Raw genomic sequence first — 27,070 nt, 5'->3', positions numbered from 1 at the left:
GCACCATGGCTGTGGTCTGCTCCTGCCTTGCCTTGCAAGAGTGCGTTGCGCAGGGTGCTGTGCGCTGTGCGTGTGCAAGCTCTCCAACCCAGAAAGTAGCCTAAATGTTTTGTAAGATCAAGGGGGTGCTTTGCATTGCATGTCGAGACCGATCATCTGCTGTAAACCTTGTCCTCAAGAGGAGAAGCTCGCTCTAAACGCCATAACAAATTACTTGGTCTTTTCTTCTCTTTTCGGCTCTAAAACAAACACATCAGATTGATCCTGCTTTCGTTCTCTTCTTTGATCTCTGGAAGCGATGCTGTTGAATGCTGTGGGGTTTTTCTGTGAAGAAGTCTACTCTGGGAGGTTTATTATCTCTGAGAGCCTGTTCCAGCGGTGTTTGATGTTGCTGGGGCTTTTGCTCTTCATCTGAGGAGGACTGGGCTTGCTGCAGCCCAGGCGCAGGCTGGGAGGATAAGTGGCTCAGCAGGTGGTTTTCATGACAGTGGAGTAAGAAAGAGTGTGGTTAACTAATGATACTAAACAAGAGATATTTTCAAATTTCAAATGAATTTAAATTAACTAGGATCTCTGCAAACCTGTTGGGTTTCCGTGGACTCAGAATACTTCACTCGTTACTGTTGGGCTTTCCCAGCTATAGCATTTAATATATGTATGAAGTTGCAGCGCACCTGGAGATCCGTAAGAACTTCCCAGGGAATCAGTAGCTTTTGGACCCCTTGACTTCCAGTGTTTCTGCTCTTCAAAAAATTAATGACATACACCAGCTGGTCGCAAACAAGGGGATTGCTCTTGGGGAGCTCGTGGCTGGGGAACGTGCAGCACCATCACCCAGCCAGGTGGAGATGCTTCTCCCTGCATGGTTGGGGCCAGGCTGATGATCTGCACACAGGTGTCTAAATGCAAATCCTGTGCTGGACCTGGACATACACAAGGGAAGCCCCAGTGAGAAACACTGGGTTAGAAGTTCACCCAGTTGGCTCTTCTTAGCATTGCCTGGACATGGAGCCTGTGGGGCAGGAGTGAGAGCAGGGCTTTCCTCCCCCAGCCTCTCCCCACCATGTCAGGTCTGTTTCTGCAGCCAGCTCAAGTGGGAGATGTTGCCCCAAGATGAGCCCATGGTGGGGAGCCACAAAGGTGATCTGATGGGAAGCAGGAAAACCGGCAACGCAGGGAATTAATTGATGGGACCGGGCTGGCTGGGCAGTGCACCCCGCTCCTCCTGCCAGCACTACCCTGACCCCCTGTGAGAGTCTGTGTAGAAAAGTGTTCAGTGTATTTTTCTGTAGCTGGCTGCTGGAGGTTCATCCTCCTCGGCTCGTTGCTGGAAGATGAATTTTTCCTGTTCAGTGAAGAATAATATAAATGGATATATAAGGGAGCTTAAGCCCAAAGTAGGGAGATATTTTCAATAACGGCCATAATTAGCAGGGCTAAATTGAATTATGTTGTTGCATAGAGGGCTTTTGGAGAAGAGCAAAGACTGTTTGGGCAAGAGCTGCCTAAAGCCCAGGGCACGGTCCCAGCCCCAGGTGGCTTGTCCTGCAGCCTCGGGGCTGGTACCCTGTTTTGGGGAAGGGGCGAGGAGCTGGGGGGAGATGGATGTGGGGAGCCTCTCCAGAGCCACGTGTGGCATGGGCACTGGGGAGAGAGGCACAAACAATGGGCAAACCCAAGGCTTTCTCCAAAAAGCCATTCTTCAGCTCCAGGTTTTAGATGGTCCATGCAGTAATCCTCTCCTCAGTGTGACTTTCCTTCTAATTGCATTCCGTGCATCCTTGTTTAGCCAGTAGCTGCTATTGCAGAGATACAGGTTACTAATTCCTCCCCTGCCCTGACTTTCACTCCGGTGCTTTACCGGTGGTCAAGGTGAAGCTGGGGGGGCTGATGGAGTTGCCATCTCCATGAAACTCTCATTAGAAAAAATTTTTCTCTCTTTGCTTCTCCTTGTCTTACATTGGGGGGTTTATCACAGGAACTGATTACACCTCGAGCCCAGATTTATGGTTGGAAATGTGTGTTTCTGATTTTAATATTCTTTATAGCTCTTTTACTTCTTTCTTTCTGGCATGGTGAGCACTGGAGAAGGAAATAGAGATTAAGAGCTGAAGAGGCATGTAAAAGAAAGGAAGTTGTGCCTTGTGGTGGATTTTTTTTTAAATATTATTGTAACAAGTGGTGCTTAAACAGAGGTCACCTCCAATTTCTCCTTTCTCGCCAGAGCTGTGCAGGACGGTGTAGCCCTGCGGCAGCAGGTGCTGTCCCCCTTCGCCTGCCGGGGCTGAGGTCCGAGACCGGTTCCCACGATGGGCTCAGCCACGTGCAGGAAGAGCTGGTGGCTTTTTTGTCTGCGCTTCACATGGCTTTTGTGTTTGTCACTGATCCCCAGGGGGGGACAGCAGGGCAGAGGAAACGCGGACAGACACGCATGTTTTGTAAAGATCCTGGGTGCCTCCTGGTCTCTCACTGCACCTTTACGCTTCAAAGCTTCTCTCCAAATTAAGCATCCCCCATCTCACAAATGCACGGGCAGCTGTTTGTGCCAGATGTTGGGGTGTCGGGATGATAGCCCAGCAGCACCTGCCTTGCAATGGGACTCTGAGACCAGGCACAGCCCCGTCTCGTCTTCCCACCCATCGCTTTCCTGCCTCCGGCACTGCCGCAGTGCGGATGGGCACAGTTAGATGTGCCAGCCTTGGGTGCTCCTCTGTTCCCGTGGGCACGGCAGCCACGATAGCTGGTGGAGTGTGAAACCCTCCTGCTCCATGGCCGGGGTCACCACCTGCTTGTGGTTTTAATTGAACTTGCTGCAGGTTTGAGCACTGTTTCAAAACATTTGGTCCGAAGCTGCTCACCAAAGGAAGGGTGAAGTGTAGCAGAGGAGGGAAGGCAAATTAATGCTAGAGACAGGATCCAAAAATAGCACATTCAGGGGCTAGCCAGGCCATGTATGAAATCTTCCAGGAGAGGCCATCTATAATGAAACAGGGAGGCTGGGAGGGCAGAGGAGGAAATTGCTCTTGGGGGCAGTTACAAGTTCATGTGTATCCAGTTCTGCTCCCTCACAGCATCAGCATCCCACACTGTGTGGCTTTTACCCTGGGGAGCCCCGGCTGCCATCGCTGCGATGGCCACGGGGACAGACCGAGGTGCCCCGCTGCAGCTGTGTTCCCGGGGCTCTCTGGCTGCAGCCCGGCTTGCTGAGACCCCAGCCCCACACAGCCGTAGTCACAAGGTGCATCCAGCCCCAGCAAAGCCAGAGCCTGCCATGGCCCTGTGCCAGCAATAATACATTGGGTTTAATTAAAGCAGTATTTTTCATCTCCTTCATACGTTATTTGGTTATTACTTCAGAATGAGCCAAGGAATTCTTGTATTCCCCCCTACTTCCCTCCCGTTCTCTTTTAATCTGCTTTCTCCCCCCTTCCTTTTGCCCTTCTGGTGTCCTGTCCCTCAGCCCCAGGGTTTTAACTTTTTTCAGCTATCACAAAGTTGTTAAGATGAGGAAGCCCAGGGTTCCTAAAGGCTCGTTCGTTCTGGTGCACTGGCTGCTTGCAGTGGTGGGAGATGCTCATGTGAAGTGGCTCGGTGTGCCCTGGCCCAGCGAGGCAGGACCTCGCAGACGGAAAGGCTTCGTCATGGGTGCAGGAGAGGGTGTTTCTCTGTCTCAACAAGTCCAACACCAGATTTGAATTAGATTTCTGAGTCATTTGTGCAGCCCAGCACAGCGGGGAGCAGTCACTCAGACTCCGGGGTCTCTGAGATGCTGTTAGACGATGCAGCTCCTCGCTTCAGTGCTCAGACGGTGCCCTGCGGTGAACCAGCCTCACCACCTGGTTTCTCGTCCTGCTGTCCCAGTGCTGCCCGCGGGAAGCAGCAGAGATGATGTCGTTGTGGGAGCTAATACCCCAACAGGAAAAAAAATGTATTTGCAATGAATGTTTTGTTCCAAAACACCCTCAGCTCAACGGGATGCTCAGGGCTGGGCTGAGTTCAGCTGGGGCTTCAGGGGATCTGCGGCGAGGGGTGAGACACCAGTAACGCTGTCATTCCTTTCCTTCCCCAGGCCCTTCCCGTCAGAGGAGACCACGGAAAATGATGACGATGTATATCGGAGCTTGGAGGAGCTGGCGGAGTAAGTGGCCTCGCCTTCTCACGGGGAGGGGACACAAAAAGGGAAAAGTTGCGATGTAGTTCCAGCAAAGTCAGATAAAATTTGACAGCAGGGCTCAGAGAGCTGGGTCGGCTGCTTTGATCGTCTTGCCAGGAGATTTTTGTGCTCTTACAATAGCCTGTCTTTTCCCACATAGTGCCCTGGGATACATCACTTTTAATCGGGTTGAGTTTATGAGTGGTGCTGCGGGGGTTGAGGGGGGCCAAGTCCACAGGGAGCCCCTCCGCCTGCTAAATCCCATCGTTAATTGTAAAACCCCGGGACGTAATTTGTCCTCTGAGCTGAGTGGAGCTGAGCCACTCCCTGGGACAGGGGTACGATGGCTAACTCAGTGCTGGACCCCCCCCATGGCGTTTTGGGGGCTGCATGGGTGCTGGCACACGGGTCTGCCCCCCCTGTGAGTCTATTTGGACCACAGTGGGCAGCACCTCACAGGTGACCCATCCTGGTGGTGCGGTGGGTTGCAGGGTGATGCTGCTGGGGTTTCTGTGTCTATATATAATCTGTGTCTCTGCTGTCTGTGTTTTGCTGCCCATGGTGATGACATAACAGGCTTTTAAAAGCAACCTTGAACTACAATGTATATGGTGAAACACTGGCGCTATTGGAATTCGATGGCAGCGTTCCCGTCAGCCAGGGTTTTACTTACGAAGTGCAGCCTGGTTCGTATGGGGGAAAAGTCTGTATGGGTGGATATGTGGCTTTATACAGTTAAATATTATTGTTCCACAACATAAATAATAAGACTCCTTAATCCAATGAATTCCTTATGGCTTCAGTTATTACAAAAGTAAATCATAAATTACTAGTCGAGGGAATGGAGTACTCTAGAATCCCCCGCTTGCGGTTTGCTCCCAGCAGCTACAGTTTAATAAAATTCTGACTTATAAAGGGGTCCTTTCAAGAATAACATTTTATCCCCCCTCTCCTAAAGTTTTCAAAATCCCTGTAATGTTAGGTTTTAAAATTCCTGATGCTCACACATAGGTGTGCTTTTTATTGGAGAAAGGTTTGTCTGTGGACTTATACACAAGCGCTCTCCTAGAAATGGGGGAGTTACTCGGTAACTCGGAGTAGGTTACTCGGTGTTGAAGATGGGTTCCCAACTTCAACTGCTCTGCTGCCAGCAGTGCAGCTCCCGCAGGCTGTCTGGGTGGAAGCTTCCCAAACTGTTCCTTGGACCTTTGCTCATGGCTGCAAGTTGCTGCCTCTGTGAGATGCCCAAGTCCTGTGCTCAGATGACTTAGAGGTTTATTTCTTATTGGTTGCCCTGTTCTGTCCCAGATCGTCTCCAACTTCTAACTTTCCCCTTTTTCCCATTCTTTGCAAAATCCTCTTCTTTGCACCTGTAGTTAGGACCACTGGGGAAAGGTGGATGTAAACCAGTGTGGGGATATTGCACTAATCCCTTCATCCAGATGTGCGCTCCTGCTGCAGCCAGGTTGTGCATGGAAACACAACCTACGAAATGGAGACGTAATTCACCCGTAACTGGAAAAACCCCGAAGCCCTGGAGAGCCCCTTAGCATGAGTGTTGCCGCTCCCGCTGCCTGGAGACACATCAGCAATAGTCCCCCTTTCTCCCTGTGACAAGGAGCGTCTCTCCGTGCTTGACAAGGAAACTTTCATTGGGATTTTGCTGGTCACAATGGTGCGTGCTGGGCACCGATGCTGGGCGCTGGCAGACCGCAGGACCGCATGAGAAAGCTCTTTCTTAGCTGCTGCCGATCTCCAAACAGCCAAACAAGGGCGTCATTCATGAGCTGGGAATGATTCAGTCCATCCAGCATCTTTGCATTGAATATTGCTGATGATCCAGCAGCCTTGGGAAGATCCGAGTGCATCTGAAATGCTTTGTTGGAGGCAAGGAAGTGGTTTTCATAGCAAGCAGTGAAGTGACCCAAGGCGTGGAAGGAACCACCACTGCACACCCAACCAGGCGCCGCAATCTTGCCTTCTGCAAGGGACACCCCGCCACCTCTGCATGTTTTTTCCACGTTAACTTGCTCCATCACACCTATCGGAGTGATTAGTTGGATCATTTTGGAGGCATGCACAGTCCTGTTCGTAAAACCACTGTGAAACATGCTGCTGCAAGGGTCCTGCCTGCTGTTCCCGCTGGGCATGTGGGGCTGGGGTGCAGGTGAGGAGGGAGAATCCCAGGGGGCTCAGCACCACTGAGCCACCCCCCGGGAGAGAAGAGTCTCCCCAGGGGAGCTCTGCCTGCCTGGGCATTGTGCTGTGGGGATACCGGGATATAAAGCTCAGGATAAATATTGAGCTGGTTCTGACAAGACATTTCGGGGGCTGGTAGAAGTGGGGCTTGTTTTGAGAGTATCAACGTGCTGCCTTTCAGCCTTAAGTACTCGGAGCGGTTTGGTGTCCCCCATTTGAGATTTTGGGCAAATTCCTGTTCTGCAAAGCATTTAAAATCTAAACATGTTTGTGACAGAGGTGCCGATTTGGGAAGGAAAAGGAACCAGTTTTGTCCCTGTTGTTCCCACGATGCTCTAAAGACCAAGGACCTTCATCCCAGTGAGCAGCGAGGTCGCTCCCAGCGTGGAGGAGCGGTGACAGCTGGGGACAGAAGCCAGCGCCAGGGCTGGGTGGATCGATAGCAGTGCCACAAGGGCCGTTTACATGCACTGCAGAAACAAGCTGTCTGCGTGCAAGCACGAGGTGGCCGCGGGGTGCTGGTGTGTATAAAAGCCGTTCATGCCTTGATGAACCCATTGTGCTTTCACCTTTGGGGTATCGCAGAGACTATGCCGAGCATGCAGCTCCCCAGCCTGGGTCAGCCATGCAGCAGATCAAGGCAGATAATTGCCTGGAAACAGCTATTTTGATTAAAAAACAAAAACAAAAACAAAAAAAAAAAACCCAACCCCCCCCACAAACCAAAAAAAAAAAAAACCCTGAAAAAAAAACCAACAAAAGAACAATTGGCTATGGAAGGGGGAGGGGAAACTAAAAGGGTATCAGGGGAACTAGGAAGTTCATAGATTCCCTGTCCTCAGCCCGGCAGCCCCTTGGTTTGCTTTGCCGTTGGCCAGATGGCAGCCTGCAGAGAGCCCGGGCAGATGGCGAGGGCCGGCCAGTTTGCGAGTGGTGCCTGATCGATACTGGGAGCGGCAGTAAAGGGATGCTTGTCTTCTGCCGCCTGATTTATTTCGGCGGGCCCTAATGCCAGACCCTAGAGCAGCAGCCGGTGCTGGGGGTGTTTGCCCAGGAAAGGAGTGGAGCTTTGCAATGGCAACACGTGGGTGCGTTTGCTGGAGCCTGCCCCCCAAAAATCAAAGCGACTTTTGTCCTGAGGATGTTCCCGCAGGTTTGCAGGGATGTGAGCTGCTGTTTCCCACATGGCTACGGCTGCTGGGCACTGAAGGCAGTGGGTAGTTATCTGCCTTACTGCTGAGCATCTTCCCTGACAACTGCTTTTCCATCTCTCTTGATGGCTGTTTCAGCTGCCCCAGATCATTCTGGTACTTCAGAAGTCATACTTAACGTCTAACCTGAATTTTCTTTGCTGCCACTTAAGTGCTCTCCGGTTATTTTGTCTCATTAAATTTATGAGAGCAGTTAATCCTGGTCCTCTTTGCAGCACCAGAACCTTCTTTATTATGAACCTTCTCCACTTCACGGCTCTGTCCCTCTGCACTGGCATGAAGCCCGGCAGGCTCGGGTAGATTACATGTAGAGTGGCTTTTGGGTGGTTTGGTAGCTATTTGAAGAATTCAGTCAGGCAGAAGTGCCGCGAATGGTTTGACATAAAACATCTAATTTGCATAACTTTTACCTTTTTTCCCTCCTTTAAAAGCGAATTGCTTTGAGGGGAGAGGTTGTAGTGTTGCAAAATGGACAGAGAAAGTGCTTTAAGCAAAGCAGTGCCCCACCAAACCCTGCACTGGAGCTGGTGTGTGCCCCTGGGGGGGGCTTTGCCCCACAGGTCGGTGTCCCCTGATCTTGTTTTGAGCCACAGCTCGCTGGGGATTTATCCTCAAGGAAAGTGTTGGGGATAGTGGTGTATTCCCAAACCTTTCATCGTAGGGAAGGGTAGTTGCAGAAGATCTTCTTTCTGGCCTCAATTTCTCAAGCGATGCAACTCCTTTGGGCACGGACTTTGCCAACAACCTGTTTCCAAGAGCTGCTTGTTGAAGTTTCTCCTACTTCTTTCACTGCTGTCACCAACATTGCCTCCTCGTATCTTCCAAAATAGTGATGTGATCAGCAGAATTTCTCAAGTGCGTTAAAAAAGGTAATGAATAGAAGAGCCAAGGTGAGATGATAAGTTAGCTGCCACTTTTCTCATTATTTTTGCTGTGTTGGAAAACCCACGCACTCCAGCCAGTGAAATAAATGGCTCCATGGTACAAGGCACTCAAGCCATAGCACTTGTAAACGTGTCTTTTCTTTGTTACCAGTAAAGACTTTTATATGTCCTGCTTGTGCCATTTCTAGGATCGTGTTAGTTGCTATAGCTGTGTGAAGCTCATTCTTGGGATTAGAACGTTCCACTTTGAATGGGGAACCTAAGACCTGAGTAGGAGAGATGGCAAAATGCTTCTTTTTCTATTTCCAGACGCATGTCTCCGTCCAAGTACAATCTGGCTATTTAAAACCCTGCAAGATCTCGAGTCCAATGACTGCACATCTTGCACTCCTTCACCCTGAAACCTAAGCCTGCCAGATGTGCTGCAAATATAGGGCTCTGCTTGTCCTCAGCTGACGGAGACGGTGAATGAGGGGGTTGGTTGGATGAACCGTCTATTTATAGCTCAAAGTGCAGAGTAAGAATAAGAAAGTGGAGGATTACTGGGACAAACTGGAGCCTTGAAGCTGCTGGGCAGCTGTCTGGGAGACCCTGCAAATGCATTTCCAGCCCAGACCCAAGTGCAGGCTCTGAGGGCTTCTGGCTCTTAACCTGAGCCACAGGGTTGGACATTTGGGTTTGTCTTTTGGTTGTCTTCTTTTATAGCTACTTCTCTCCTCCTCCTCTTTCTGTTGCTCTTCCTGGTAGTTCTGGCTCTTTCATCAGCAGATCGAAAGCAGTGCTGTGGTTTGGATGGGTTTTTTTTGGTGTGGTGGGTTTGCCCTGAGGGCCTTGCTTGGGCTCATCCTTGAATTCTTGAGTCTGGTACAAACTCATGAGCTTCCCAGAGCAGCTTTTAGGGATGAAGAGGTCCTTCAGTAGCTCTCAAGACCCTCAGAGCTTCCCCACTTACCCTCTTTATCCAAGGTGTCATTGCACACATGATGTACAGCATTCCTTTAGCATAGCAGACCTGCTGCTGGTTATTTATTGGGGCATCATGGACCGTCTGTGCCCATCCCTTGGGTGTGGGCAGCCCAGTCCAGAGGCTCATTTTCTCACAAAGCCCAAATGCAGACCGTGCTCTCTGTTTTGGCCCAGTGCTGAGCTCTGGAGGCCTGGTTCCCAGTGGTGGGAACAGTGGGACCAGTGCCTTCACCCAGGGCAATGAGGTTCTTCCTCAAACTAACTCAACTTTGGCATGCTGTCTGGGGAGATGGCACCTGGAGGTGCCCGGGGGTCACGGAGGGACCCTGCCCTTCCCCAGCTTGCTCTTTCCACATCCCTCTTTGTCCCTTACTCCGAGGCAGCCACCTGGCATCGGTCCCTCCGTTGCCCCTTGGCATGGCTGTTGCCTGCTTGGGAGGGCGTTTGTACAGCATGGGCACCGCCAGGGAGGAAGAGCTCAGCCCAGTTTTTGGGTTTTGCCTGAAATTGCCTTAGGTATGAAAAACTTTATTCTTTTTGCTTTGAATGAGCTTTCCTGGCTAGGTAAGATGCTGCCAGCCCCTAGCTGGTTACATCCATCCTAATAACAGTAATTGCACATGCTGGTGTTAACTCTGAAGGGTGGATAAAATCCCCTTTCCTGAACCCAGAGCTGTCAATGAATCTCCTAATCCAGGCAGTAGATCATAGGCTCTGATACCCATGGGTAACTTGCAGACTCTGCTGCTTTTGTTGAAGGAGTAAATTGCCTTTCTCTGTGAAGAATGAGGTGAGGATCTGGCCTTCCTTGCTCAAGTTGTTCAGTGTACGCATGACATGCTTGGGCTGCTGAATTGATTGCCTCCCACAGCAGGGGACCGTGCTAAACATGGAAAATACCTGCCCCGCTTCCCCTCCCATTACGGCATTTAAAATTTAGCGTGTTCTTAGGTTGCCAGTGGCTAAAAAAAAAATCCCAGTGCCTGTTCTCTTTGTTAATGATGGGGAGAGTGTGTGTTTTCAACTCTGACAGACAAATTGTGGAGAGTGATGAAAATCAATATGTGCAAAGCAGCGGAGTCAACAGCTGTACACGCACTGGCAAAGCTTGGCTGCTCGTGCTCTGCTCCAGGAGAGGCTGATCCGCACGTTTTACTGCTCTCCATAAAACTGGCAGCCTCTAGTGTTTCTCAGAGATGTCCTAGGAATGTGTTTGAATAAATAAGGGTCTGTTAGACAAAGGTATCGTTGTTTTAATACCGCCACGGCTGTTGGGTTTGAGCATCTCCAGTGCCTCTCACCGAAGCTCTGGAATGGAGGTGTCTTTCTAGATGGCCCCAGGACAAGGGAGCTGTTCCTGTGTGACATGGCTTAGTGGTGGGCTTGGCAGTCCTGCATTAATGGTTGGAGATGATGATCTCAAAGGTCTTTTCCAACCTAAATGATTCTATGATTCTGTTTTTTGCCCGAGGCCAGAAATCAGAGATCGGATGGGCTTCTAGCAGTGTTGACGAGCAGCAGGGGCTCAGCCTGTTTATTAGAGCAATGAGAATGGCGAGGTGCTGCAGGATGTGGCCCCACGTGATGGGTGCAGTGTTCCTGTCATATGGCGTCTGGGAGCTCTGTGGGCACATCTGCTGTGTTGCCCCCCAGAGGGCATTCCTGCCCCTTTCCTGGTGGCCCAGAGGAGCTCCAGGTAGGGTCAGGCTGGGCCAGGTCCATGGGGCACCCATCCTTCTCCAGGCTCGGTCCAGGCAGCCTGTGATTTAGTAAAACCCCTTCAGCATCCCACGCTGCCACCTGGGTTTCTCATAGTGATGTCCTGGTGTGTGCCCAGCTGTGGTCCAGAGCTTGTGGCTGCCTGGGGGAGGGGAGAAAAGGAGGGCTTGTGCAGGCTGGGGACCCAGCAGCCACAGCCTGGGGGCAGGCAGTGCTGGGGTCTGAGGCTTGGACATGGTGCCTGGGTGTGCTTGTGTGCAGGAGAGGAGGTCCAGGTGATGCTGAGGATGCGGGGCTTCCCAGGAACACCTCAAGATGCTGCCTTCTGCTCCTGCACGTAGCCCAGAAGAGTTGCTGAGTGCTGTCGCGGCTGGTGATGAGCAGCCGTCACACAAAGAGGGCTCAGCTCCAGCAGCAACGTCACCGCAGCACTCGCCGTGATCACGTCACACCCAGCCAGGCTCATGCTCGTGACATTAACCCAACCATACGTTTCCTAACGACCCTCGAGCCAGGGAAATGATGTATGGAGAGACAGCCAGCAATCCGAGAGGTGCAGGCGGGAAGGGAAGATTAATCAGGAACTGGGAGTTACTCGCTTTGGATAAGGAGCGGAGCTGAGAATATAAATATTGGTACAGATAATAACGGTGGCGGCGACGGTTGGGAAGGGGAAGATGGATCACCAGCTATTAGTGGGCATTATTACAGCAGCTGCAATGCATCACTCTGGAAGAATGGGACAGATACATCATGCCAGTGTATTTATTTAAAATCCCCAAACTTTTATTAAATAAATCTGGTTTTAAAAATAGAAAGGGCTGTATTTAGAAAAGAAATAAAGCCCAGTTTTACAAGCAGATGTGTTCTGCTGTTCCATGCTATATACCACAGAGATGTCGAGTGTTACAGTTTGAGCACGGTTTTACACCTAAATATATTTGTATGTAATTAATATCGATGTTGAAAGAGACAGCTCATAAAATATGCCAACGCTGCTTGATATTCCAGCGTTTCACACTGTCCTGATCCCATGGGGTTGACTTCAGTGGGAGCCTTTAGCAATCAGCACCTGTAGATCTAAGTGCTAAAATTATTATTGTTAATTGGTATTTATGAAGGGTTGAATTTTCAAAAGTGTTCTAAGACTTAGGAGCCCCTGGGGGGGAGGTTTTAAAGGCTCAGATGACAATTAAATACTCACCTTTAAATACAACGGTGATGCCTTTAAAGCCTGTGCTTGCAGGGGCATCTCATAAGTGATGTGACCAGTTCCGAAAATGTTAGGTTTTTCCCTGCTTAATTTATCTCTGATGTAAATATTGTTATTGGGCTCTGCTCAGCACTGGGGCTGGTGAGCATCTGGTGAGATTGCCTTATGGTGATCAGGAGAGTCTGTCTCCACCTCCTCTGGGAAATGTTAGATTAAACATCACCCAGTTGCCCATCAGGGCAGGGATTGTGCTTTGTGGGAGCCGGCGCATCACCCGGAGGATGGATCCAGAGCTTTTAAAACTGAATGTGATGCCTGTGGCTGGAGGTGGCTGCCTGGGCTGGATTGGCCACTGTGGCGAGTCCTGGCACAGCCCAGGGGTCGGCTCCACCCCGTCACGCTTCCCCCTCAGCGAGGCAGGGCTGGGATGCTTCTTCGTGCTGCATGGAGCCATCAGATGGTCGTTTGGTACCTGCTTAGTGCTGTACCTGCTTCTCCTGGGGGGAAGGGGGATGGTTTCTTTGGCATGAAGAAAGCCTTTTTGTGACAGAAAAGCAAAAACAGACAAAGAGTGAGTGCAGTGCCTTACACAAACCAAATTCCAGCCAGTGACAATTTATTCTCTAAGTATAATGTCGTTAAAGCCACTGACACAGGAGATGTTCCTTGCCCTAAAGCGGAGAGGCAGGGGATGCACAGGAGGCTGTGGGCATCGTCGGAGGCAGGTAGAACAGAACCTGGGCATGTGCAGCAGCTCAGGTGGTCCCACTGGGTGCTTTGCCGGTGGGTCCGTCTCAGCCGGGCCGATTAGCACTGAGCAAAAGCTCCGCAGGGGCCGAGCTGGCAGCCCGCGCTGGACTGGGCACCACGGGCGTGCTTGGCACGGCGCTCGGAGCGGCTGCTTGGCTGCCATCCCCGCTCGTGGCGAGCAGCATCACGCCTTTCCCAGCCTCCAGCAAGCGGAAAGAGATGTGCAGTGGGTACCGAGCCAGGGAAAACAGAGACCATGGACTGAACGTGTCAGTGCTGTGGGCCAGGAGGATTTTCTTGTTGTGGTTATCCTCCCTCCTTGGTGCGAGAGCAGTTGTTGGTTTGATCAAGTGACGGTGAATGTATCCTCTTCTAAACGCTACATCACTCTCCTTCTCGTTCCAGCGAACATGATCTGGGCGAGGATATTTATGACTGCGTCCCCTGTGAAGACGAAGGCGATGATATCTATGAAGATATCATCAGAGTGGAAGTTCAGCAGCCCATGGTAACAATTTATATGCATTTTTAAAGCTACACCCTGATGGGGAGGGGAAGGGAGAGGATTCAATTAAATAAGTATTCACCAGTGATAGGTGATGCTGCAGGGAAGCGAATCGCTTTGCATCGCTCCTTGAAACCAGACTGCCTCATGAGTGGTAAAAATAAGCCGAGCTGGGATGGCACTGGCCCAGAGGGGTTCTCTGAGGAGTTTCCCAGCCCATCCTGTCATCTGAAGGAGTTCAGGAGGAGGAAGGGAAAGGGAGAGCTAATAAGCCCTAAAAGATAAGCTAAAAATAGCAATTAGCTGCTGAGCCAAGGCAGTGTGTGTCACTTCAGCCCTTTCTGGGGAGGGGGAGCATGGCAGCTCTGCCTGCTCCATCAGCCAGATGTGCAGTCTCTGCCACGGGTATTTTTAGATCGGGATGAGCGCTGACAGATCTGTGCGTGGAGGATCCAGCACTTGTTTGTGCCACTGCTCCCGCCTGGGTGTCTTGGAGCAGGTAGATATTTACAGTGGAGCTTTCTGGAGCAGCAGGGACCTATGTGGCTTTAAGGACAAGCAGCCAACCCCATTAGTCACCTCTAAAAGCCTTTTGACGATGGGGAAACCTGAGTGTGTGGCATGCACAGTCCCGTGAAGGGACTTGCATGAACTCCAAGGGCTCTGGTGTAAATATCGTGCTCCGTGGATGAGCCAGGAAGGTGCTGGTGACCCTTGCATCTCCCCAAAGGTGCTCACAGCCACCCTCGCTACCTGTGTCCCCAGCACCGAGGAGGTGGGCTGCCCTGGCTTCTGCTGATGCAGAGCTGGAAGGGACCTTTCCACTGCAGTGTGACCTTCCCAGTTTTCTCCCGCCCTCCAATATCTGCCACCCCCAGGCTTTGCTCAGCCTCTAATTACTGTCTCGAGCTGCAAACTGTAGATACCTCCCTGTAACAAAGCAGGATCGATGGACAAGTGCACTGATGAATTAAATGGGGGGTGTGCAGCTGTGCCAGCACCCCGTGGAGCGCAGCAGGCGAGCCGAGCTGTGCAGCACTGGTGCCTGCGCTCCCGTATCTCACCTCTGCCGGGCTTTGCTGCAAGTGGCATGAAGACCATGGTGATGGTGGGTGAGGCATCTCATCCCTTCACGCCTGGTCTGCAGCCTGAGGAGCTCCCTGCACACCGAAAACTGGTCTGGATCAAGGAGTCAGGCACAAAATATTCCCACTGATCCGGCCAAAGTCCTTGAGGCTGTTGACAGTAGCAATGCCGAAGTCAGCCACCAGTGTTTTTACCATGTTGCCATCAATTGCAGAAGCTATTTGGCCCAAGAACTGCCCCTTGGGAAGGTTTTGGTAGGAATTTCTTGCATAAATGGCAAAACCAGGGGGAAACTCCCACTGTTTTGGTGTCCAGCAGCTGGGTAGTGCAGGATTAGGGCCAGCGGAACTGGCACGTTTACACTGTTCCCTCCACAATGTTTTAGGTTTTCTTGGACACCACTGAGCAGTGATGGAGTTGATGTCTCTGACTCCCTTTTCCCCCCTTCCCTGAGCAAAAGAGTTTATTTTTAATATAAGCATCCACATATCCATCTAAATGTTGGATTTTTTTTTAAGGTTTGTTGCAATAGCAAGTGTGTCATGCTAATTGGTTTCTTGTGTTTCTGCACGCTTCAGATTAGATATATGCAGGTAAGATGCATCGATTAAAATATTGGTTTCCATCCAGCTGGTAGGTCTGAGCTGTGAGTTGCAAGGGGATGTACAGAGGGGGTCCATTCCTGTGCATGATCATTAAAACCCCGTTGCTGAATCACCTCCCGACTTCAGAGGCTGCACTGACAAGCGCAGCACCTCCCGACACATGTTTTCAGCTCCGCTTTACAGATGTAAGAGCAATAAAAGTGGCGCTAGGAGTTGGGGCTTTGAGAAAAGTGTGTATTATCAGATTTGACCTAAAATCATGAGAATTGGCAGCCCTAGCAAGGGATTTGCGTAAGTCTAACCTATTATTTATGACCCACTTAGGCTCTGTTGTGAGTTTCATCTGAAGAAAAAAAAAAATCGGGGAAAACCAGCATTTAACTCTTTATTTATTCTTCTTTAGCTGATAGTCATTAGGTGATGCAGCTATAATAAATGCAAAAAGTGTAGTACTTGCCATGTTGAAACACATTCAATAGTACAGCAAAGGTTCCTTCCTCATTTTATGGGATAAAAACGGTTTCCTTTAACATAATCCAGTAACAGTACTCTCCTGACTTTTCGAACTTGCGCTTGTTCTGAGTTTGCCTGGAGCTCTGCTCTGCATGAGCAGGTTGCTGGACCACTCTTAAGAGTATCTGGCCACACATTATTTTTCCTTTTTCTAGAAAATGGGAATGACAGAAGATGACAAAAGAAATTGCTGTTTGTTAGAAATCCAAGAAACTGAGGCCAAATACTACAAAACACTTGAAGATATAGAAAAGGTAAGAACCAAGCCATCTTCTCTATACTGTCGCCTTCCACATCGTCACTTGATCTTGCATTAATCTTGCTGTATTAGTTCTCGCTGCGAGAGCTGACAGATGTGATGAGGCAGGATCGATGCATTCACATGTAAAATTGGAGAGAAGGGGGATCCAGAAAACCCATACTGACAAGCACAAATGTGCAGCCTGTGACTGTAGGAGCCAAACAGCGTGTTTTTTCTGATTACTGCCTATTGGAAATAGGCTGAAAACCATCCTGCTGTGTCTTCCCTACCCCAGGGTAAGAGACTCCCACTCTTCACTCAGCCAGGCTGGTCTGGCCAGTAAGAACTGTGTTTGCAGTTATCTTATGGCTTCAATTGCCAGGGAATAATTTCTTTATTCTGTGTGTTTTTCAAAAGTGCTGAAGCTACGCTGACTTGTCATTGAAACTAATTGGATTAAAAATAACATTTTGCTGCTGAAATTCATGGGGTTTAATTGGTTTGGATAAATTATTGGTGTGCCTTTCTTTTAAATAAAAATAAAAACACCTCAGCAAGGTGGCAGAGTCGTGGATACGGCTGGAGCCTGGAGCTCTGAGGAAAACATCAGGGATGAAGAACAATAGTGAAAACCAAGCTGCCATCCCTAATCATCCTAACGCTTTTGTTTCCTCCCCTTTTGCAATTATTTGCTTCTGTCTACCGAAAGTTCCCGCAAAAAAGCTGTGAGTGAAACCAGGCATGATGGAATAACATTTCTCATTTTCCAAGAAAATACCCAGATATACCCAATATACATACATTGGATATATGTATCCAATAGTTACATAGTCCTTTATCTAACTAACCCTTGTCAGTCTAGAGGAAGAGTTAAATTATGGCTTTGCTATCCATTAAAAAAGTGGTTCTGCCGGTGTGTTAATGGTAGAGGGTCTTGTCTTCACTGCATCGTGTCAGGGTTAGTTGTAGTTACAAGTGATGCAGATGTTTCTATTAATATGTATTTGTTCAGAAAGGCATTTCCAATGTAATCACATCATCGGTGCTTTTTCAAGGGCGAAATCCTAAGTGAGATAATTGAAGAGCTGAAAAGGCGCTTCCGAGCGCTTCCCAACTGCAGCCAAGGACGGCGGCGAGGTGAAGAAGCTGCGTGCATTTAAATCCGCCTGCCGGATGGAGCAGGAGAGGGGGCTGTGCCCACACGTGGGGCGGGGGTCTTGTCCCTTCCCACACCGTGAGGACCAAGGGGAGCTCGGGGGGAGATGCACCCACAGGGATTCCTGGCTTCTGCTCGTGCCCCTGGCACAGCCCCGTCTTGATGAGTGCCTTGTTGTTCATTTGCCTTTGCCAGGGCTTTAATTCCTTAAAACCTGGCTTCTCCCTGCCCGGGAATGTGCAGCTGGTGAAGCAGGGAAGAATGCCTCCCTTGCAAACAGCCATCCTCATTCGCTCCTCTCCCATATTTCAGTCCCTTTTCCATTTATCTCTTGCAGAACTACATGAACCCACTGAGGCTGGTACTGACTCCCCAAGACATGGAAGCTATTTTTATCAATTTGGAGGTAACGACATAGACGTTGTGGCTTAAATCTTTGTTCTTTTCACAGCAGCTCAGCCCTCTTCCTGCGAAGAAGGCTTTCCGATTTCATGTTAGATTTGTGCATTCACCTGTAGATGTTCGGCCCTTCACGTGCCGCGGAGCTTGAATGCATTTAGGAGATACTCTTTAACACTCAATTGTAGAGTTGGGGATTATATGAACTCTAGGTAAGAAACCAGTTTTATACAGAGGATGTTCCAGGGCTGGGGCTGTGTATTTTAGCTGTGCTTAGAGATGGTTTGGGCACACCAGGATGGAGGGATTGACCTCTGTGCTGGCTTGCACGGGGTCTGGGTTGGAGCCTGCCCATCTCCTCTGCTCCCTCCAGACCTGCAAAAGGGATTTTAATACACATGGAAGTCCCGAGGCATTTATCACTGTATAACCTCTTGGCAGAATTACACTTTTGCACTCTTGGCCGTTTAGGGCTGCAGGAATGACTTATTTTAAAAACAACTAAAAAGAGGGAGAAAAAAAAAAAGAGGAGAAAATGACTGCCTGATTAAGTAGCAAATGTACATTTCTTTAGGCTCTGTTTGCCCACTTGCTTTGGATGTGTTTAAAGTATTGATTATTTCTTCCTTTTAGGACCTAATTAAAGTGCACTTCAATTTCCTGAGAGCCATCGACGTGTCTATGATGTCTGGAGGAAGCAGCCTGGCAAAAGTGTTTCTGGAATTCAAAGAGAGGTAAAGGAAACCCAGTCGTCGGGCAGCTCCGGTTTGAACAGATACGGGTTAATATTTGCAGGGTCCCAGCTGTGAGCTGTGAACAGAAATGCCTGTCGCAGCAGACCAGTGTTGCATCCTCCGCAGCTAAATGCTCTCAGGCAGCCGAAACATCGCTCAGTGCCGACACTTAAGCAGCCAAATCCAACCCCAGCCATGTCGAGTCGCCCAGGGGCAGAGCTCGGGCCGTCTCTTCTCTGCCCAACCGGGCTAAACCAGCCCGGGGGTGCTTGTTCCTGCAAGTCCGTGTCTGCACCTGAATTTTGCTTGGTCGCAGCATCCCACGTCAGACTGGCTGTTCTGCAGGCTGAGTGTATGGTGCATTTACAGGGGTGTAACGGAGGGAGTAAAGATGGGAATGCTACAGTTATGGTGAGCTGGAGTGGGATAAAACCTCAGTCGCCTTCAAGGGTTTAGTGTAGTCTGCTCCAAGCAGCAGCAGGGCTCTGAGGGCTTGTGATGTAGTAGGATGACTCCTTTGCAGGGGAGACTTTACTTGGGTTAGATCAAAGCGGTTGCTCACTCTAAAAACATTGTGTACTTGGCACTGCTCTTGTCCCGCACCTATTGCATGGTGAATAAATGTAAAAGTTGCTTTTGCAAGCATAATAGATTCTGTGTTTTGGCAGCTGCAGGCAGGAGTACCCCAGAACACACAGATAAGGTTAATAAAAGCCTTTAGTATCCTTAATACTAATCAAAGGCCTGATTCATTGTGGAATCGTGCCAGAGTGTTATTTCACTGTGATTAAACCAGTGTCTAGACACAGAAATGCCATTCAGAAGTCAATAACTCCAGAAATACCATCTGCATTAATAATACACCGTAAGGTCAGATATTCCATCATTCACAGCACCTCTTTTTAGAAAGGGAATGTTGTCTAGATTAAATAATAAGAAAAAAAAGTTTCCAAAGAAGAATGCAAATAATTTAAAAATACTCATAAAACTCACTTAGGTGATTTGGATCTCCTATTTCCTGGCTCCGCTCTGTGTGTGCTGGTGCCATCCCCGGGGCAGAGCTGTGCACGCAGGGGGCAGGGAAGGGACACGGGAGGCATCTCGGAGGTGACACTGCTCCCCCAGGAGATCCACGTGGCTGTGCGGGAGCACGAGGCTTGCTTTTGGGCTGACAGCTTTTAAATAAATGTTTGCGATGTTTGCTTCTGTTAATGCGCTGGTGGGAGCATGAGGCTTGGTTTTGGGCTGACAGCCCTTAAATAAATGTTTGCTTCTGTTAATGTACTGGTGGGAGCTCAGCAGAGTGCTTGTAGCTGATGGGTTTCATGCAGGCGGGTGAGCAAACTGACTCAGTTCCCAAGGGAGTTTGCAAGCAACTTTTGGAAGGACCTAAAAGCTTTCCTGAGAGGTGAGGGAAGGAGCCAGACGGATGGCTGTGAGGTGGCGGTGGCAAATCTGAAGCTGCATTCAGCCCCTGGGGGTCCCAGGGACCTCAGTGCCATGGGAAGCTGCTGCTCACAAGGAGTTCTGACCAGAAGACCTCAAAACTGGGCTCTTGAGGATGAAGAGTTTGGAGCAACCTGATCTAAATATGGTCCTTTCCTACATCAGGAAAAACAATGATACCACATTTTACAGCAAGGAAATGGGGGTGCAGAAGGAGAAAGTGAGCTCACCTGGGGAGACCCACCAAGAAGGGAATGTGGACCTCCAGAGCACCTGCTTGGTCCCTGTGTATAAGACCTTCCTCCATCAACTGTATCTGTGACAAATAGCTCTCACTTCTTTACACATCCTCAGAGACATCCCGGCAAAATGATGTATTGCTCCTCCGCTTTGCAGGTTTGGTTTTGGTTGGTTGGTGTTTTTTTTTTCAGAAGGAAATAGTTTGTAAATCTCTTTCTCTGAAAGCCAGAGGTTTGAATTTATGCTCCTGAAGCCTCTTTGAAACTCTCCAAGTGCTGGCAAGGTAGATATTATTGTGCACGTTCAGAAGTTGTCAAGGGGAAAAGGCAGAAGAATAATCTGTATTGGCTGCTGCTTCGCCGGGGACTGCAGCTCCCATAAATCTCTCTATTCACTTCCCCGTCGGGGTCCGAGAGTCCCACGTTTACAGAGCAACACCGGGTCAGGTGCTCCCAGATCGTCTCCATCAAGAGATGAGGTCCCGAAATAATGGATGAGTTGCAGCCTGTGATGGAATACGTGTCTTATCAGCAGCAATACAGCAAACGGCAAGGAAGGGGGAGGACAGCCCAGACCTGTCATGAAGGATTAATGAGGAAAGTGGAGGAAAAAGGGGGAATCCAGAGCAAAACTGCTCTGACTGTGTCCGGTGTTTAAATTTATAGCCCATGGTGTCTATACAGAACTTCACTGTGTTTCCAAAGGCTGTGACAGTCTTCTTTTCCCAAATTACACAGTCTTTTGATCTCCAGGTCCCCGTGGCCCATCCTGCAAGGAGCTTTCTAAAATGTGTCCTTGGATTTTAAGGGGATTTGAAGCCTCTCATTTTCTGATGAGGTGCAAATTATCATCACCCATATCCATTCTGGGCATGTCTGAAGAATCAAGATTTTCTTGCCTTCTTTCTTACTTGGTGAAATGTCTAGAAACCCTTGGAGAGAGGGGCACACATCAGCCACGGTGGTGGCAGTTTTATTTTGGGCTGTGAGGTGACTCAGGAAATGAAGGCTTTTTGGGAGATGAATACGTGATGCTTGAGCGGGCTGCCTTCAGAAATGCTCTCAGGAAGCGGATTTTTGTTGTCATTTGGTCTTGAAGCACGTCCCTGCTCTGCTGCATTCCCCAGCCCCAGTGCTAATACGGCGCAGCCAGAAAACCGGCGGGTGGCCGTCGGGGCAGCATGGCGCCTGTCGAGGCATCAAGGATTTATGGTGGTGGTGTAGTTGCGAGAACAAGCTGACTTGCAGCCGAGGTAGGGTTGGATTGCAGGGGTTCAGCGCCTGCCCCCTCCTCACGGTTTCATTAATCCGCAGACCCTCGCTGGGGCTGGAGCCGTTCCCCGGGAGAGGCGAGCGCCAGAGGTGACTGGCAGCTTGGGCAGGGCTGGGGCCCCAGCTTTTTGCTTTTCCTATGATTTGTTTCTTTTCCTATTTGGGCCGTTGTACCGGGGATGCAGGTACCTCTTGTAGAGCCACTTTGTGACCTGCTCTAGGAAAGTCTGTCAGTGTGGACCTGGGTTTCCCTTCGTTACAGCGATGCTCCGACAGCACAGCCCTTGGGAAGCGGTGGTTAAATGCATCCCGCTGGGGAGGGGAGAGATGAGCCATCACCTCGGAAAACAGGCTCTTCTGGCCACTTGGCCCTTTCTGCTCATCATGAGCCAAATCCACCCCCATGGGCTCCAGCTCTGGAAACTTCAAAAGATTTAAATGTTAAAAAGCCGCGCAGTAAAAGAGTGTTAATGCTTTTTCTAAGCAGTTATATAGGGGAATAGCTGTTTTCCTTGTCCTTTCACTGTATATAAGCATATATATATCTTTTATAACAGGTTATAACTGCCAGCAAGTGTTTCCGATTAAATCTGTGATTTCCCCCCTCTCCAGGCTGCTGATTTACGGCAAGTACTGCAGCCACATGGAGTATGCCCAGAACACGCTCAACCACCTCCTGGCCAACAGGGAGGACGTCAGGCAGAAGGTGGAGGTGAGTGGGCAGGGAACACCAAAGCCAAGTGCTGCCCACCTCCCTTGTCATGGGTTTTGGAAGGAGCTGAGAATGGCGTGTTGGGAATGTCTGATTTAGCAAGAGAAGGGAATGATGTGGGCGTGAGTCTGTGCTGCCCAGAGAGGGAGAAAAGCTGGGGGGTATCTTGTCCTGAAGACCTGCTTGCCCCTTCATCTCCCTGCCGTACATGCTCCCTGTCTTTCCTCCCCTGAGTTTGTCCAAGTTAAAACAAGCCAGGTGACTTTATTTGCGTGGGACTGGCTGTGGACAAATTCCTCTTTGAGGCGTGCAGGGAGACCCACAGGCACCGAGCATCCCCAAGGCAGGAGCTGCGTGGCTTTCCAAGGTGACACGCAGCATCAGGGCAGCCAGAGGTGAACCCAAGTCCCCAGGCGAGTGCCCGGATTAGTCCTCTGTCCTCATTCCCCAGTGTAAAGGCTTAGTGTAAATAGGGGCTGATGCAGATATTAAGTAAATCAAAGGAGCCCCAGAAGGGATGCATTGTTTGAGCTGCTGTTTTTACCCTGCTTTAATTCCCGCTTTGCTCTTGATGCTAATCTGAATTTGCTGGGCTGTCTGTACACGTTACCTCATTTTCTGCAAACACTCTTTGATTTTCTGTGCAAAAGTAGCAACCCAATTCAGGGATAAAACTGCATTTAATCTTTAAAACACGTTCTCCAGATCTTGCGTAAAGCCAGTGGCTGTAGCATCCAGTTGCTCCCGTGCTTTTCCTTTTTCTCCCTCTCTTGTGGCAGTTAGCTCATCTTTGGGGGGGCACGCAGGGGGTCTCAGCCAGCACAGCAGAGGCACGTCTCTAAATGGGTCTGGGCAAAGGTAACTGTTGCAAAACTTCCTTGATCACATTAGCTCATCTTAATGATTTAATGCTTATCAGCGAAGCCGCAGCATCAGTCTGCGTGCTTGCTCCCAGCCCCTCGCAAATAAAATGCGTTAGTTCGAGCCATCGAGGAGGTGAGTTAAGCTAATGTGTTTCATTTGACATTTCCCGAGGTCTGAGAGCATTCATGTGCTCCCCTAATGAGCAGTATCTCATTAAGCCAGAGGAGCTCAGTTGCATGAGAATGTCTGTATATTAGGGTCCAGCCCCTGTGTCTTATTCCATGATAACCTCTGTGGTGGGAGCGCTGACACCGGCTGGGTGCAGGCAGGGACCACGAGGTCATCAGAACTGAGTGTGCAGGGGCAAAACTGAAGAGCCACAGGACACTGGAGGGTTTTTCTGGGGGGGAAGCCCTTGTTTCCCCCCAGTGGCTTCACTGCTGATTTATTGATTTCTTTAATAGGAATGCACGCTGAAGGTTCAGGATGGGAAATTCAAATTGCAAGATCTGCTGGTGGTTCCAATGCAAAGAGTTTTGAAATATCACCTCCTGTTAAAAGTAAGTGTTTCAGTGTTGGCACATCTCTCCAGCTGCCATCCTCACTGTAGCATCGTTTGGCTTTTACAGTGCAGAGTGAATCATTGCCAAATGCAGGGTGAGGGGAGGGGGTTCCTCCTTCAAACGAAATAATTACTAGAGCTACTTAACACGACATAATATTTGTGCCATCTCTTAAAGTACGGTGACCTAGGGTAATTCTGCACTTGTTAGCCACAAGAGGCAGTTAATGAATATAAAATAAGCTTGCATATAATCTGATTATGTGTGAAATTCCTCCCGTCAACTTCATGTAACAGATCTCTCGAGCACCAGCCGCTTGGCATGTTCCCTGTCCTACGGCTGCAGCCACAGTCGCCTGCCCCAACATCCCTGCCACCACCCCGGCGTCCCTGCCACCACCCCGGCGTCCCTGCCACCACCCCGGCGTCCCTGCCACCACCTTGGCATCCCTGCCACCACCCCGGCATCCCTGCCACCACCCTGGCAGCAGGCAGCCATTGCCCGCAGGTCATAACCTGCTTGGTGCAGGCAGCATGTGGGCAGCTTTCGTAGCACCCCCAAGCTCCTTACTTTTATTTTTATTTTTTTTTTCAGGAGCTGCTCAGCCATTCCTCAGATCGGCCAGAGAAGCAACAGCTGAAGGAGGCTCTGGAGGCGATGCAGGTACAGGAGCATGAGAGCGATGGTGGGGCTGTGCTGGGCTTGGGGTGCAACGGAACGTGGGACCCCTCTGCTTCTGGAAAACAAAAACTTAGATGGAAAAACTTTATAACAGCCTGAGGGAAGGCACCATCTCCTCCTTTTGGACATGTGTGTATATCGATTGCCATTTGATGTGACTGCTTCGCAGCAGATCGGTAGTCAGCGCTGTTATCTTCCTCCTTAAGCAGCTGGGGAAGCTGGTATTTGTTGACAAGTTACGACTTTTCACTAATTACTGTTGTGCGTAGGGAGGCTGTGCCAGACTCGGCTCTTGTTTTTGCTAGGAGGGATCTGGAGGAACTCCAGATGTATCAGCAAGTTGGGAAGTATTGCAGGAACGGGAGCCTGTGCCTGTGTTTGTGCAGAGCATTGCCCGTACGCTGTTATCCAGGTGCTACTTGGGAATCCTTTTATCCAAGTATTTTTTTTATTAAGGCGAAAATGTTCTCTGCACAAATGAAAACTGCTGGTGTCAAAATTTTCCTTTGTTTAAAGTTTTCGTGAGCTTTCAGCTGAAGCCCCCAAGATCTCAGGAAAACCATCAGCAACAAAAAGTAAATTTATCCAAATGTTTTCTGACTTGGATACATCCCCCTCCCTGCACTCTCACACTGTGAGACCATCGTCAGCAGCATCTGACTTGAGACCAATCATTAGCTCCAGGTTTTCCCTCCAGAGAGCATTGCAGGATTCATCCCTGGGCTTGCTCCCACGTTCTCAGGTCACTTTGTTTTCTACCTCCGAGCCCAGCTTTTGTAACAGCACTGCATTTCCTAGCGCTTACATAACTTGGGTGACCTTTTCAGCTATTATCCCTGCAAGCCCGGCAATCTAAAGCCCATATGTAGGTTGCTTTAAAGTTAAGGTTGTTTGAAGGACGTTGCGTTCCCAGCCCACCGCTGCACAACACATCGCTGTGGCCTCAAACAAACGCTGAACCCGGTGACACTTGTTAAACCCTGATTATGGCCTCCTAACGTGGCACCCACTGATGATGCTGCTAATAAATAACGGTATATATGTTCCGGCTGCACTGCAGGCTCAGCAATTTTTGCAGGGAGCTGCCAATAGCCATCAGTGAGGTTTCTCTGTTTCATCGCCCCATCACCGGGAGAGCGCGGGTGCAGGTCAGAGCACGCCCGGCTCAGCAGGGACATAGGAAGCCATGCGGTTTGGTTTTAATTGATCTGTAAACCAAGGTTGAACTTACAAGTAATGTTTTTCATCGCAAATCCAGCCTTTCTGTCTGCTGTGCGGGTAGGCAGCAGGCGTTGCTGCTGTCCGGGGCGAGCGCTGTGCAGGAGGGGTAAAGAGAGCGATGTTTCCCCAAAGGATTCACCTCCCTTTATTTTGCAGAGGGTTTCTCAAAATTTGCAAAAATTTGCCCCATTTGCATAAGGCAGGGGCAGGATTTGCCCCAAAAACTTGTGTGTGAGGGTATTTGGCCCAGGTACCAACCATCCACCTGCATGTGCAGAACTGAGCCCCCCAGGTGCTGGTTGGGGCAGGTTCCCAGTTGCATCCCGCAGCCCAGTTTGCACCTTGCTGTGCTGTTTCAGGTCACGCTTGGTCCTGGGATTTTGTTTCCCCTTTGTGGAGGGGTGGCCTGTTCAGCAGGAGAGAGCTGAGCTCAAGGCTCAGGCGTGAGGGAGGATGCTGCTTCATAAGGCTTTTGGTTTTGTCACTCTTCATAACCATCCCTGGGCTGTTTTGTGATGTTATAAGTATTGTCACGTAGATTTGTGATCATCATTTGTGATTAACCCTTCTGATGTTGGGAAGCTGAGGAAGGTCTGACCCGGAGGGGAAGTCTTAAAAAACCCCATGTTCAGATTTAATCCAAGTTGACAAGAGCTATTGTTGAGACAAGGAGGCAGGGAGCAGATAAGAAGCAAATGGGCATGGAAAATACTCTCTGAAGAGTGCAAGAAGTATTTTGGTGGAAGGGATAGGGTTCTTTCTCTTTGATGGGTTAAAATTTGGAATTTTTCAGGACAGAACAAGCTCCATCAGCTGTCTCCTTGTTTCATAACATAGCCCTTGTGTGGTGGGAGATGTTGGAGGCCCAGAGGTGTTGGAGATGGGGGTGCTATCTTGGAGTGTCCCTGGGAAGGACAGGGTGAGCATCCCAGCGCTCTCACTGGCTCAGGTGCAATCCGGAGCACCCAGGGAAGCAAGCTGGAAGCAAGTGGAACAGAGCCAGGTCAAGTGCTGTTCACAGCCAGCGTGCAGCCGGGTGCCCAAAGCAGTCACTTCCAGACATGGATGTTTTGACACCAGAGACTGTCTCACAGCTTTTGTATCCGGGGGGATGAAGGGAATTATGGTGATGAAGGCTGAGAGGGAAGGATGCTGCCAAGGCAGAGGTGCAAAGGCAGGGGATGCGTGGCTGCTCACGCCGGCTTTCATGGGTCGGGTTTGCTGTGCTGCACTGGATTCATGCATTGCCCTCTTCTGGGAAATTATAAAAATTGCAGGGCAATTTATATATAAAAATTCAGCAGTGCAAGCCCAAAAAGCCTGTGCTCACTGTGCCCGGGCTGCTGCTGGCATGGCTCTGAGGGCGGAGGAGTGCGGCGTTGGGGAGCTGGGGTCATGGGCTTTCTGCTCGGGTAAGGTACTAATTTAATCTGGAAAATAAAAATAAATATTTACTTTTCTTTTAAGGATTTGGCCATGTACATAAATGAAGTAAAGAGGGACAAAGAGACTTTAAAGAAAATAAGCGAATTTCAGAGCTCTATAGAAAATCTGGTAAGTTGGAAAATCCTCTTGCTCCCAAGTTTAATTCGATTATTATTAACATATCTGCTTTTTCTGTGCAATTACTGCTGAAGCTGATGTGCTACCCAAGAAAGATTCCCATGTGTTCAGACACTCCCTCGTCGCTGACAGGGTTGTTGCTGATGGTCCAGAGGTAATTGCTACGTTACAGAAC

The 27,070-nt window shown here is 49.7% G+C and overlaps 1 protein-coding gene across 1 annotated transcript in view; it reads left to right on the top strand.

Moving 5' to 3' along the window:
* Positions 1-27,070, top strand: part of VAV2 (vav guanine nucleotide exchange factor 2) — a 149,255-nt gene that overhangs the window by 106,491 nt on the left and 15,694 nt on the right. The window contains 9 exon segments of the mRNA XM_055720424.1: positions 4,070-4,138; positions 13,501-13,603; positions 15,960-16,058; positions 17,539-17,607; positions 18,234-18,334; positions 21,904-22,003; positions 23,332-23,427; positions 24,025-24,093; positions 26,800-26,886. Coding sequence (XP_055576399.1) covers positions 4,070-4,138; positions 13,501-13,603; positions 15,960-16,058; positions 17,539-17,607; positions 18,234-18,334; positions 21,904-22,003; positions 23,332-23,427; positions 24,025-24,093; positions 26,800-26,886 — 793 coding nt within the window.

Source organism: Falco cherrug, chromosome 9 (assembly GCF_023634085.1).
Source record: "Falco cherrug isolate bFalChe1 chromosome 9, bFalChe1.pri, whole genome shotgun sequence".
Classification (NCBI taxonomy): domain Eukaryota; kingdom Metazoa; phylum Chordata; class Aves; order Falconiformes; family Falconidae; genus Falco; species Falco cherrug.
This window is presented reverse-complemented; position numbering and strand designations above follow the sequence as displayed.